The sequence below is a fragment of the Patella vulgata genome, chromosome 1 (genome assembly GCF_932274485.2).
Source record: "Patella vulgata chromosome 1, xgPatVulg1.2, whole genome shotgun sequence".
In the NCBI taxonomy this organism is placed as follows: Eukaryota; Metazoa; Mollusca; class Gastropoda; family Patellidae; genus Patella; species Patella vulgata.
Window position 1 is genome coordinate 91,519,173 of NC_065879.2, and position 14,924 is coordinate 91,534,096.

At 34.3% G+C, this 14,924-nt stretch overlaps 1 protein-coding gene and 1 long non-coding RNA gene across 2 annotated transcripts; both read right to left on the reverse strand.

The window, feature by feature from the left end:
- Positions 1–1,615: 1,615 nt before the first annotated feature.
- On the reverse strand, positions 1,616–8,762 carry LOC126818295 (uncharacterized). The gene is made up of 6 exons (XM_050545637.2): positions 8,666–8,762; positions 8,079–8,292; positions 7,481–7,623; positions 6,614–6,824; positions 4,142–4,243; positions 1,616–3,886 (listed from the first exon to the last, which is right to left on the reverse strand). Exons 2-6 carry the CDS (start codon positions 8,248–8,250, stop codon positions 3,345–3,347), a joined length of 1,170 nt encoding a protein of 389 aa, XP_050401594.1. The 5' UTR covers positions 8,251–8,292; positions 8,666–8,762; the 3' UTR covers positions 1,616–3,344.
- A 560-nt stretch (positions 8,763–9,322) lies between these two features.
- On the reverse strand, positions 9,323–11,405 carry LOC126819026 (uncharacterized). The gene is made up of 4 exons (XR_007679468.1): positions 11,305–11,405; positions 10,750–10,930; positions 10,079–10,215; positions 9,323–9,535 (listed from the first exon to the last, which is right to left on the reverse strand). It is a non-coding gene; the product is annotated as an uncharacterized LOC126819026 (long non-coding RNA).
- Between the last annotated feature and the right edge of the window lie 3,519 nt (positions 11,406–14,924).

Below are 14,924 nucleotides of genomic sequence, written 5' to 3' on the forward strand. Positions count from 1 at the left end.
GCCTAAGCAGGAAACGAACACAAGTCTTCCTGGTTAGCGAGAATGCGTCTTAGTTACTGATACCTAACTTATACAGTATATTGTTATTGTTAAGATTTGAAAATAAATATGGCACCCTTTTTAAAATAAGCAGTAATAGAATTCTTGATGGGATTAACTTCTAAATTATATTTCTGAAAAATTAATAAAAATTGTCCGGGTATGTTCCAGATTGAAATAGTTTAGCAGATCATGGCCACCTTTTTTTTATCATTCATATCTCAATAAACTATATTCTCTGAGATTACACAATTCTTGGAAACTTTTATTCCCGGAGAAATATTGAGGCACATATTTACCACCACAAACTTGACATCAAACAAACCAAAACTTTATTGAAATATGATTTGTCAACTTTGATCTTTTTATAAAAGAAAATAAAATGTATTATGTTTAAGTTGTGAATACATGGCTTTATTGCTGTGCGAGTTGTTTGTGTTTGCCAATAGTAAATTGAAATATTATACAAAAAAGAGATCTGCCATAATGGTATGCAATCCTAATAATATGTTAACAGCTATAATTTGACACGTGTCACAATGATATTAAAGGGGTTGAATTGTCAATAGCTCCAGTCACATATTTTCTGAAAAGCATTCTACCATTTATCATTTGATTATTATTCTTGAATAATACATAATTGTTATTATTAGATTTTTAATATTACATATTTGCTATCGTATTGATTTGCTATCGTATATAATTATATGTATTAATATAGTTATGTGCCTGATATAATTATTAACCATAGATCATTAGATATTTGATTGGTTATCTGCCTGATATTAATTATTAACCATACATAATTGTATTTGTTATTAGTTACCTGCCTGATGTTAATTATTAACCACATATCATTATATTTGTCACTAGTTATCTAGCCGATGTTAGTCATCAACAATACATGTGTTACTAGTTATCTGCCGGTGTTAATTATTAACCATACACATTAGATCTGTTACTAGTTTTCTGCCTGATGTTAATTATTAACTATAACCAGTTTATAGGCGTACAAACATACCGTGCATTGATACTACAGTATGTCTAGTTTTGGTGTTGTTTTTTTTATTACGTTTCATGGAACAAAGTAAAGAGCCGCGTGGGTTGTACTCTTGGGTGTAATAGACCAATAGGATTATTATGTTAACTTTATACAGTGAATAATCGGTGTTTGAGTATTTGGATATTACTGTCACCCCAACTGCATATTATCTATGTCACATACCCGACAACATATTCAACAACACCGATTAATATTATATTACCTGCACATAACAAGTCGGTAGTGTATTTAGATCTCATTTTCAACTCAATGTCATATTACCTATGCCCACGCACGGGTAGGGGGCAGCTGTGTCTAGGCAACTGCTAAACCCATTTAATGCATTTAACATACACATACACCATTCCTTCAAAACCATTCAAAAGGATGGTGTGATTACAGAGTATAATAAAACTTAAACCATGTCATGACGATATAGGTATGAAACTCATAAAAATAAGTAGTTTTTGTTTGAATATATTTAGGAATTATTAAATTAATGAAAAACACATACTTTGATATATAAACAAGAGCAATAGTTGCATGCTTTAATTAATTTTACAGAAATTATTAGTTTCAAAACAAAGTTATATTTTGGTTTAAAAAAAAAATCAATTTAAATTAAAAAACAGAAATATGTGTACAGTATATCAATTACGAATAACAAAAAAAATGAGGATATCTCATGGATTCCTATTGCACAAAACATGTGACTAGCAAAGTAACAATATATCAATAACGTATATATAAGAATAAATTTTTAAATAAAAAAAAGCCAACAGTGAGGCTGATGTCCCCCAACACACATTTTTAATTGTATATATATTTTTATAAAGCATCGATTATGTTGCTAAGCAGTGCTCAATGTAAGTATTGTCACCCAGTTAGAACCAATGTTGTCGAGCTCCAAAATCTTGACTAATTAAATTGCTCATCCTCGTATTGAAGTACTAAAACTATGTAATGATGTAATGAAGCTTTACAACGCTTTTACCACTCTCACTCAAAGTTATGTCCCAAAACGTCAAGGTACTTATGTAATCAAACCCACCTGGAATCGAAAGTCTCGGCCAATCAAATCGCTCCCCACTCTGCTTAACCTGGGCCGAAAATGCCCGTCATCAAACTTGGTCAGGGTAGTGATGTTATGAAAATATGTACAAGTTTGATCAATCAGACTTAATTAGAAGCAAAGTTATCGCGTCCCAAGGCATCGACCAATCAATCAAATTGCCTATCAACAATCACAGTCAAGGCATTGACCTAGAAAACACTTATTCCAAGTTTGAAAATTCTAGCTTATTGTGTCCCAAACACTTTGACAGTCAGACATACGGACGGACACCCAGACAGGTCAAACCGTCAGACAGCGGAACAAGCCCATTAAATAGTCCCCTGCTTCCTCCGAAAGAATATTGTTTGAAACATTGAACAAAATATTTATAATAACTATATATTCAGATATTGGTCCCAACGCATCGACCAATCAAATTGTCCATCAATAATGCCAGTCAAGGCATTGACCTAGAAAACACTTATCCCAAGTTTGAAAATTCTAGCTTAATTAGAAACAGAGTTATTGTGTCCCAAACACTTTGACAGTCAGACATACGGACGGATACCCAGACAGATCAAACCGTCAGACAGCGGATCACGCCCATTAAATAGTCCCCTGCTTCCCCCGAAAGAATATTGTTTGAAACATTCAACAAAATAAGAAAATATTTATATTAACTATATATTCAGATAATACATTTGATACAAAGCAAACAAATATCATATATTGAAAATCAATAATTATTTCACCTACCCCCCACCTTCCCTTCCCTTAGGACACGCATATACTCACCAAAATAATATGTACAGTAAGAAACAATTTTTACAACAAAAAAGCAATTAGCGTAAAAGAATATATGAATTACGTAAAAGAAATAATAACAAACTATCTTGTTAATTTATATTGACTTTTTAATATTTACTTTAAGCGATCTTTATACGCCCGTTAGTTGTGGATTAGCCGGCCTGGACGAGCACCCTGGTGCGAGAAAGAGAGATAAGACAAGAAAAATACAATAAAAGTATAACATCAACTCTACGGGCCAGAGTCCACATGTATAAGGAACCCTACGACGTATACAGCTCAGTATTAACTCTATGGCATGTTAGAAATTCAATAAAAAAAACCTAAAACTAAATAAACAAATGTATATTCAAGGATGGTCTAAACAAATGCATAATATATGATTTAATTTGAGAATCAAATCTAAATCATTGAGGGTCTTTTTTTCACAAACATTACGTCTTCTCCTCTACTGGAATTAGGAGACAGGGCATGTTCCCCATTGTCTGATCTCGTACATGGTGGTAGCGATATATAACTGTGTATATCACTGTTCAGGGTATATTTGTTTAAAGCATTGTAAGGATTAAAATCATGTGTCGATGTATCATCATCACCATCATCATCATCGGCTGTCTCGACATCATTTATATTGGTAACCGAAGTGTCATCACCATTTGTCTCTTGGACATCCTCGCCTTGGTTAATGCTACTTGTTCCGGGATTCTGTAGTGGCATATAAACGTTTTTACTGGTGTCAATACCATCTCTGTTGATTGGATCGTAGGGATTAGCATATGCATCTGTGTCGTTAGATGCAGTAGACTCAGCATTGGTTGTAGTAGAATCACGGTTGGCATGGAATATAACAACACTGTTTAGTGAAATGTAGGAATGTCTCATATTATTCGTGGTATTACTGGCACGTCTCGGTCTCTCATATTTATGTGATCGACATTTATATCCTGTAAAACAAATAGATGGTAATGAAAAATGGAATGGGGTTATTATATCGCCATTTTAATTTTACAACAATAACATAAACCGTAAAACAAATCTTGATACCAATAATTGCAAGGATCTTAGTTTTGAGAACGCTCGCTCAGATTATGTATATCTAAGTACATGATGAATGTAGAATATATTAAAATATCCATAAATATTACACGCTGCAATCAATTGTTTAAACCACGATTTTTATAATTGTAATATCTACTTACTACAAACAACAATTCCTATTATCAAACTTATTAATACCATTACTATCACCAATGCTATCATTAGATTTCTTTCAAAGGTCGTCTTCTCTGTTTCAGGCATGACTATACAAATAAATTACATACTATAGTATAGGTTAAATCACAACCATAATGGACTAGGGGGCCATACTATATACCGGAAAACACCGGAAAAACACTAAATACCGGAAAACATCCTAAATACCGAAAAACACCCTAAATAGGTAACCCGGAGCCTGGTCCTCTGTGTGCGGTTTTGGACCAAGTGAGCGCCGATGAAGGAAGGTCAAGGTCATGACGATGTTCGTTTTACAAATAGCCCCCCCCCCCCCGCCCGCAAAAAAAAAAAAAAAAATTCCGATTTTTTTTTCTCCAAAATTTTGTTGATGCCTATTATGTTTTGAATGTTTTAAAAGACGCAATCAGTCTACCTCCATCATTGACCATATTATATTTTGTATTTTAATTTTTGTTTTCAGTAAATTTCAGTGTTTCAGTAGATTAAACACTGCCCTCGAAGGGCCCCATTATATGCCGGTTGAGCCGGTCTCCTGATTCTTACCAATAACGCTGGAATCGGGGTGGTACGAATTAGTGGAAGGCGCGACTAGGCCAACTCCTCCCTAGGTAACAAAAAAATCGCATCATGAAACAGCAAGTAACATAAAAAACGAGTTAATAAATCTCTGAATAGTTCGAGTTGAAGTTCCAGGTGTAACCGCTATGTGTCCTTATCACCAAACGAAATGGATGCCACGCAATTCTTGGACAGGCTGTAATCTGAAAAGTGTCTATCTTTTCCAAGAGCTATCCATCTCGTTGGAAGGGCTACAAATCTACTTGTTTCTGAGCTTACTTTCATTCCAGGATCAAATATAATCACTTGAATCATAATAATATTCAACATATTCCATCATATTCCGAGGGCCGCACACATGATTTTTTTCTGGATTACTTTTCGAACTTTTTTCCCCAACTTGTTGACCAGTTTTCCTTGAGAAAACCCCAACTTTCGCCCAATTGTCCATGAGAAAAGTACATATTCTATCTTACTACATTGACGGGAAGTGGTAAGCTGGACGTCTGTAAAAAGGGTTGATCGATAAATTTTCAAGGAAGCAATTGTTGTTTTTGTTTGTGAAATAGAGGACTCTAGCCGATGAGGCTACCTTCTCCCAGAGAACCTCCGGCAACCAATTTGTTTTGCTATGTTAACCACTTCCTGGTGGCTGAAGACTTACACCGAATGCGTATTCGGAAAAAAATGTCCCCGAGAAAATGTTTTTTCCGACAATCGATATTCGAGATGTCTTCTGTTGCACAAATTATACTGCACTGTGTAAGAACTTGCATCCTTTGATCTGAAGATTGTAGTATCATTTGCACTATTTCAAAGTAAACCTGCATTTTCGTATATCATCCCGTAATTTGTGATTAATGACAATGACTGTAGAAATAATATGGCTTGAGGAACGAGAGATCGATGTTCGTCACGTGACTGGACAATTTCACCCCCGTCCCACTCTGCCGATGATCCCTCCCGGAGCGGCGCGGCGCAATCTCGGGCACAGTTTACTCTTATAAGTTTTCCGGTCGCTATTTAGTAACCCGGAGTTTGGTCCTCGCGTGTGGTTTTGGACCAGGTGAGCGCTGATGAAATAAGTTCATTAACATACAAGCGAGCGATCGCCTACGGTCAAAGAAAAATTTATTTTCAGATTTTTTTTTAACAATTTCTTCTCCAAAATTTCTCTCCAAAAAAAATTATACCAGTATTTTTCTCTGTAAAATTATTTTCTACGGAATGTTTTTTTGTAAAATCAATTTTTCGGAAAAATTCGAATTTTTTTTTGGGGTGACAGAAAATTTTTTTCGTCAAAAAAATTTTGGAGAAAAAAAAAATCGGAATTTTCAGATTTTTTTAAACAATTTCTTCTCCAAAATTTCTCTCCAAAAAAAATTCTAAATTTTTTTCCAGTATTTTTCTCTGTAAAATTATTTTCTACGGAATGTTTTTTTGTAAAACCAATTTTTCGGAAAAATTCGAATATTTTTTTTTTGTGACAGAGAATTTTTTTCGTCAAAAAAATCGGATTTTTTTTTTGGGGGGGGGGCTATTTGTAAAACGAACCTCGTAATGACCTTGACCTTTCTTCATCGGCGCTCACTTGGTCCAAAACCGCACACAGAGGACCAGGCTCCGGGTTAACTATTTAGGATGTTTTCCGGTATTTAGTGTGTTTTTCCGGTGTTTTCCGGTATTCAGTATAAAATGGGGTTTTCCGGTTGTTTTTCGCTTGTTTTCCGGTATATAGTATTGCCGATGGACTAGCAATAGATATACAAAAGGTAATGTAACCACCAGTATTGACCGTATTGGCCTAGCTGTAGGATAATGTGCGTTATTTAAACAACATGTAAGCTATATGATTGTCAAGATTATGCACAACTAACCTGTGTCAGATTGTAGAATTAATTCAATCATTGCAGAAACAATCTTGCCATTGGTAAATATAACTTCACATTTATAGACAGCATTATAATCTTGAATAGTTGTGTTTAGTATAATTAGAGATATCTGTCCTCCACCTAATATAGAACTGTTTTGAAAGATCCGTCTGTCGTCATCTATAACATCTTTCCAATTAACTTCCCTAGATTCAGACTGAAATTTAAAAAAATGTAAGTGCACCCTGAAGGTAACTGCACAGGTACCGAAAACAACAATACTTATTGTTACTTCTTAGGCTGATCCCACCACCACAATCCCTAAATTAAATAATTTATTTCGTTTTTATCTACCCAACTGTTTAGTCCGGGGGGGGGGGGGGCAATCAGCAATACAAGTTTCATCACCGCCGAGGAGTTCTAATCAACATTATCATGTCGCCAAAAAACATTGACCTGCGACATGACTTCTGCATTCGAGTCAAGACATTAGCCAAATAAACATATATTCCAAGTTTGAACATTTTAGCTCCCTTTTCAGGTTTGAGTACAGTAGCAATTTAAGGGTCGTCCACAATTTGTAATGGTTTGCAAGATTTTAGCGTACACTCGTATTGTCGATACATAGGTTGATTGAATTTTATATACAGCATTTATTGATGAGATTGTAAATGCCTCTTTTCAATACATGTATACACAAGAGTGTAAATGACTCTTGAAAATGCATTTTCGATACATTCGCATACGTTAGCCTAATGTTACTGAAAAATGATATATTTATTTTCTTGGTGGAGGTGTAAATGTCTAAAAGTATTGCGTTTATTATCGAATTGGTTGCTTTTACAAACAGACAATCGAAATGTTTTATCTTACTTTAAATCCGGAGCTATTTGTACGGGTGAAGTTAATGCTGAATGCTGGGAAACTGTAGTGATACGTAAATACTAATGTTATTCTGTGGCCAATTCTACCATAAATCTGCTGGTTGCCGGGAACGTTTATTCTGGGTCGTACATCTAGTTAAATAATGAGACAAAGAATAATAATGTACATTTATGCTTACGCTCACCTCATCCATATGACATGCGCTAAGGGCGGTGGACAAAATTGATAATCCTGACAATAAGTCACAAACAAATCGGTTTTGAGTTTGATTTTAACACAGCTAATATTTAGGATCTCTGTACCACATTTCTGATGATGTCACTGTCATGTTCCATTGACAGTTAAGCAGCTTTTGGTTGAATACAACCATCTCAATGACATAAGATCAAAATACTTCCGTTGCCAGTCATTGCAAAATTTATTTGGCAATCGGGTCTATATTATTAGACACTAGACTTTTAAAAGAGACAGATGTTTATCATAAATATTAATTCCGACTGTTAAGGGTTATTTTACGAGCACACGATTGTGTACGCGGAACTTCGGTATTTGTATATATAGTGATTACAATAAAAATCTCACATACCTTGAGTAAATATTAGCTTAGTCGCATTATAACCTGTCAGACCATCACCAAAGGTAATGGTACAGCCATATATAGTATTAAAATCATCATCGATTGTCTTTAATAGGGTTAGAATAATATTCTCTCCACCTACTACAGACAGTTTACCGAATATTAATCGCTTTTCACCCATATTTGAATCAAATCTGTTTCTAGTCCAATTTCCTATTTGGACCTGTAATATTAAAACAAAAATAAAACAACAACAAAAACTGACATAGATCGTGCACATACATGTGTGTGTGTAAAACTTGTTTTTAAGGACCGTCTCCATTAGTCCAGTTGGAGGACGTTAAATCACATTTTATTTCAATTGTTTTAAGGAAAACTTACCCTATGAGATATCGTTTCAAATCGACACAATCTTCCTTAAATTTGAACAAAAGTCTAGAAATCAAATGTGGACAGTTTTGATGACAGAAACATTTATAATCCAGTTAGCGTGATTCTGATTTTTAGAACGGTTACTTTCTGCATAGCCGAAGTATCCAGTGAGTTACCTGTTGTTAGACATGTGTAAGTATATTAAATAAAATAACCAACCTTACCTGTTCACGTAAATCATTATATTTATTAAAGATTATACGCGTTGCTATAGCGCTGTATCGATAGGTCCATAAAAATGTAATATTTTCCGATGGTCGTGCTGCCAGTTCAGTCTTGAAACTATTAACATGTATTGCTACGAATAAAAAAAAATATGTTCGAGTCATCACCAAGTCAACTACTTAAAACACATTCCAACAGTTTACCTAGTGTTGGGAGTTAAATTTTGTTTAAAATGAAAATTAACGTGTACTATTTAGAAAAAAATAACTTTTTCAGCATATGGTATCCTAGGGCGAGTTGGGCGGTGGTATTATATATCCTAGAACGAGATTGACAGTGATATTATATATTCTGGGACAAGTTAGGCAGTGATACCAGTAGGCGAGTTAGGCAATGGTATTATATATCCTAAAGCGAGTTGGACAGTGGTATCCATCCTAAAATTTTTGCCTTATTGTCTTCAATTTATTACATAATTGTCTTCAATTTAATACGTTATTGTCTTCAATTCAATACATTCTAAACAGTTTAGCCCTTGCTTGTAAATGTGCATTTTTGAACGTCATTCATATGACAGTTTAAGCATTTGGACTACGGATGTCCATTGTTAATAAAATATTATAAGGAACTTGGTTATCTTTCTTACCTTCAATAAGTGAAACGGGTTTGCCATATCTGATACACTTGTTGTGGGGAATTTGTCTTTTCATGTTATAAATATATTTAAAGTCTTCAATACGTATATTATGTATGGTTAACATCACTATTTCTGTACGACCATCATTACTCTCCGTTATATTAATCTCCATCCTTGAGTCGTCTCCTTTAACAATTAGCTTCTCATTGTCCCATTTACTAAGATCATCATACTGTATAAATAGTATTATTAATTTGCATAAGTGTTAAATCCCCCATCTTGCGGGTTTTTTGGTCACGTTGTCTATATGTCAGTCATGTAGTGATGGCAGATGATGCGTTCAAATTTCCTCTAATTGTCTCTCTGTGTCAGGAGGTGCTGTGTATATAATCGTAGCAAAAATATACAAGCGATACCTCGTTCGCCTAAACTTGAGGCATAAAATCAAAGTCAACAATCTAAAGGGTTGCCATTTGTTTCGGCTGCGCATTTCTGACAAAGTGTTCTGTTTTAAATATTTTACAAAAATACGTTGATTTTGAGTGGATATTTTTCTAAAATTTGGAAGGTCGTCACTTTTGGGTTTATGTAAAACAAATTCCCAAGATATTAAGGCATTTGTGATTTTAAATTTGTAAATAAATACTGGAAACTATATATAGTTTGCTTTCAAAAATAGAAATGCAAAATGTTCTTCAGATTCTTTAACACCATACAGACATTATTTCACACAAACATTAACAGTAAGTAAAATTTTATAAATGTTCCAACTTACGATATCGGTAGTTCCAGGTGTTTGTTTATAAACTGTTTTATGGTTATTTATATCATTTAAAAAATATTCCCACATCATTGTTACATCATCTCCAACAGATACTCTGACAATTGTAGGATTATCCTTCCACAGCAGATCTGTAAATATAAATAGGTTTTTTCTTTCAAGTAATCGTTTGTCAAGTCTTTGTAAAGGACAGGATTTGCTTCAAGTAATCGTTTTCATTTTTTTGTAAGTAATTAACATCGTATTTGTAATGAGTAGTTGATTCTTTCTAAGATCAAATTTAAATAGACTTTGATGTGATATTGGAGATAGTAGTATGGCATAAATAACATGGGAATTTGTGGTGACTGTGTAATTAAGTTAATTTATACCAATGTTTAATCATAGTTATATCAATATAAAATTGGAATTGTCTTGAAGCATCTGTGGAAATATTGAAATACAAGATGTGTAAATTTAATCATATTTTAAGTGTGATATGATTATATCTTGTCGTATCATATGCTTCCTAATATGTGTATCAAGAGTTTAATATTAAATACTGTTACACCTGTCTTAGACAAGTACATTTAAAAGATGTTTTCGTGTCTTCTTTTTAATTTGGTATAAATAGAACTTTGTGAGATTTGCCAATCAAATGTAATTTATCTTTAACAATTAACTACCCGTGACTGTTAAATACAAGTCTGCCCATTTCTCTATAACAACATTATCCCGACATCTATATACACCAGCATCATCCATGGTGATGTTGGTAATGGTTATACTGATGTTATGGACTTGACTTGTGTCTATATGGTATTTATCACTATTGGACAATCTGTTTTCAACACCTTTTCCTGAAATCTTAAATTTAATTACCAATTTTACCAAACACTTATGTTATTATTATATTGATTTACAGTATTTAGGGAAAAGGGGAACATTATTTTGTTCGATAATAAAATGAGGGATATTTAAATTATTCGCAGGGCAAAGACAAATCAATTTATAGTATTATAAACATTATTAATCCCAAGAGGCGTTCAAAATCAAACAAAAACTGATCTTCAAACATGCCCCCCACCCCACTTGTTTATCTATGCTATGCAGTGTACTTCGCTATTTCTTTAATTACTATGTTGAAATGTCATCTAATTTTTAAACTCGGTTCATTTAATGTAGTTAAGGTGATTTGGTTCACACTTTATTAAAACCGAAACAATTCAGCTTAACCTTACCTTGTAAATGGAAACATGGTGGTCTTTTGCAAATAACTCCCAGATTAACTGGACGTGACAACCAACAATAGTGCTGACATTTTTAATACCTTCTATCCAATTATTAAAAAGTATTATATCTGTGAGAAAAACAAAACCACCATTTGAAATTTATGACTTTGATCTCTAGAGAATTATGATATAACTGAAATCATTACATTAATATAAACCTTCTTGGCGTGTTTCGTCTTTATAATCATCATATTCTTTATGCCTTTAAATGGTACAATAATTGCGAAATAAATACCGTTTAAACCATATTTTGCTTGTTTTGAATTCCAAATAATATATTTTAAAACACTTAACATCTGCGTCGCACCTTAGTTCGTTTAGTCGTTGATGTATCGTTTAGTCGTTGATGTACTAACACTACCAATGTGTAGTTTTGGATGTTCTTTGTTTACGTATATGCATACAATTACTGGCGAATAAACACTCTAGGTCTAACACAAGTGAAATCGAATATTTATATTCATGTGCCAATATTAGCATGTGTGCTAGCCAATAAACGCCTGCCATACTGATTAATTGGCATTAACATAAAAAAGTGAAACTGCTGCACCCGAGGAATAAAATTATCAGTATGATTGCGTAAGAAAAACAAGCTAAAGAACTTAAACATGCATTACGCAAGAGCTTAATCTGCATATTGCAGGTCTTTCTTTAGGCCAGAAATGTTATCTAAACTATTAATTGGACATTAATTAACCTATCCAGACCATTAATTACTATAGATGGCATCGCTAGCCTGCGATCTTTAGTGGATTATGAGCTGATTTACTGCATAACTGACCTTCACAATTTAACGATTAAATGGATAATCGAGCCTATGCTGTTTATCGTACTGACTTTAGTAATTTCAACCGCTTAGTTCTCGGTTCATAGTGGATCAATTTGAATTTCAACAAATTGCCTTTACATTATCAAGTTGTTAACTATTATAATGAAAACTGCCAACTCGTTATCGAATCCCCCATAATGTATCTTTAATTGAAGTAATGCCTTTTAGTCCAAAAGTACGTGACGAAAATATTACGTCATAAGTATTGTTGGGTCAAATTCAAACCACCCAGGTTAGAGTGATGCATTTGACATTTGATGTTTTAAATTTGTTTAACAATAGCTGTCAATTAATATACTTCTATTACTTATGAGACAGCTTTTTCGTCACAGGCTTTTGATCTATTTGAGGGTCGCAACCCACATAAAACTTGACTTGAAAACAGAGACAAAAATAAACCACACGGCTATTAGTAGTCAGAAAGACATATCAAGGGTGTGCGTTATAAAAATCCGGTCGAACTCAGTAATTCACTGAAGTACAAAATACTCCAACGGAAACATGGCAAATTAACACGGAGCCCCTTAAGCGGACGAATATATATATATTTTTTTTTCGTGCTCAATTCCACTCTTATATAATTTTTTCGTTTAAACGAATTTCCCATTTTCATTAGTCCGGTCGGAGCAGAACAGTAGGACGTTAAACCCCATTTCATTTCATTTAAACAAATTCATTATTTCTATTAATTGAATTAATCGATTTACGATTTGACACGCCGGCTACTGACCCAAATGCTTCCCACACCCAATTTGAAAATAAGGTTTTCAGAATAGGGTGAATGGAATGTTGTAGAACGCAAAACTACGGTTTTCCACTTTATGCCGTCGATGCTTCACACCAAGGTTTTCGGCAAAAATCGTGTATCGCTAAAAAGCGATCGGGCTCATCAACAAATTATGAATCAAATGCCTCACACCAAATTTTAAGAAAATCCGATAAAAACTGTAGTTCCTATTGCGTTAACATTTTGGTGACGGGCTGAAGGAACAGTCGGATCGATTGGCCTACAGGCGGACGTCCAGAAGCCACATGGACCATGTGGATAAACCCTATTAATTTCTCTCCCTGTTCATCTGTCTGTACGTACGTGAATTTGTGTATTACGTCGTTGCGAAGCATTAGGACCACGAGAGCATAAGTGCTATGAATTTGAACTTGTTCATGGGAATCCGTGAAACCCACCTTCTTCAGCATTCATCCATAGCGGAATACAGAGGTTCGCCTGTCCCTCCCCCTCTTTCCTTTTTCTTGAAGCCGTGTGAACGCGATAGAGGCTGCAATTTTTAGAGGATTGTGATCAATTTTATGTGAGGCATTGAGGATTTTTAGCGCTACGAGACCTTTGTTGAAATCCTTGGTGCGAAGGATTTCCGCGACTAGTGTCCCCCATCCCTCATTACGAAAACATGATTGATGAAATCGAAATAGCATACTGTTTAAATAATAATAGTTTTGTCATAAAGATGCGAAGCATTGGGGTCATAAAAGGCCAAACCTTATCTATTCCCCACTCTTCCAATCCAGATTCTTCCTTAAGACCACGAAAGAGGATATACTTTAAATCAGATTTTTTATAAATTGGTTTAAAGCATTGAGGTCATAAAGGAAAGGACCCTATCGTTACGACAACCTTTCAATCCAGTGCCCCCATCCTACCACATGATCCGCATTATGCAAACCGTGTGAACCTGATAAAAGCAATAGTTTTTAATGGATTTCATTTTCAGGTTGGGTGGGTATTACAACCACTAGGTGTTCCGCGAACCGCAGTTCCAGAGAAAGGGCAACTGGGTGGTCTAGTGGTTTAAAATCTGTCATTTAATAAAGTGACGTTCTTTCAATTGACCGCTTATACGTGACAAAGAGTAGTGTCGCCTGTCCAACATTTTGGGTTTTCTCGCTGTCCAAAGGATTCCTCCCACTCTTAAATACCCCTATGGTCTAGCGAATTATTGAAAACAAAGTTGAAACATGTTAGTCCTTAAATCGCATAGTATGTGTCGAGTGAACGTTAAACCGGTGGATTGTCTTTTTTAACAACATATTGTATTTTCAAATTGGGTGTGTGAAGCATTGGGGTCATTGGTAAATCGTGAATTGATTAATAGAAAGAACTAAGTCGTTTAACCGAATTAATGTTTCGTTAAAACCATTTAATATTTCGTTTAAACCAATTAATATTTCGTTTAAACCAATTAATATTTCGTTTATTTGAAATAATAAGAGTGGAATCGTGCACTGTTGCAGTATTGGTTCTTGATCACAACACTTAGTAAGTGACAGATGACATGAAAGGATATTTAATTGTGTCAAAGATGGCATGATATTGTTTATTCGCCTATAACAGATTTTCGCCATTTAATAATATTACAAAGTTTAAATATATAAACCCGACACATACATGTGCTGTGGACAAACCCACACGTTAATGAAAAGGGCAGTTTTACGCGGGGGAAAGTAACGGATCCGTAATGATATAGGACTTTAGAAAAAGACACATTTTCTTGACTGTGTTCCAGTAGCGAAAGCAATTGATGCAGTGGGTCCGAAACAATAAAGTCACATTTCATCAAAAAATAATTCATTCACAAAGTTCAGTCACAAAGATCATTCTATTAACTTAAAATAATAATGAAATAACTCACCGTCAATCATGTACATATATATTGCAAAGTGAAACAATGATTTGATCTTCATCCCTTCACCAATTGTATATCTTATATGAAACGAAAGTTAA

Excerpts from the sequence above, each read along its gene's own strand:
- LOC126818295 (XM_050545637.2), bottom strand. The coding sequence starts at position 8,250 with ATGGGTGAAAAGCGATTAATATTCGGTAAACTGTCTGTAGTAGGTGGA. Across the intron at positions 6,825-7,480 it reads CAAATAGCTCCGGATTTAAA|TCTGAATCTAGGGAAGTTAA; the intron begins GTAAGATAAAAC and ends TTTAAATTTCAG. Across the intron at positions 4,244-6,613 it reads AATTCTACAATCTGACACAG|TCATGCCTGAAACAGAGAAG; the intron begins GTTAGTTGTGCA and ends TTATTTGTATAG.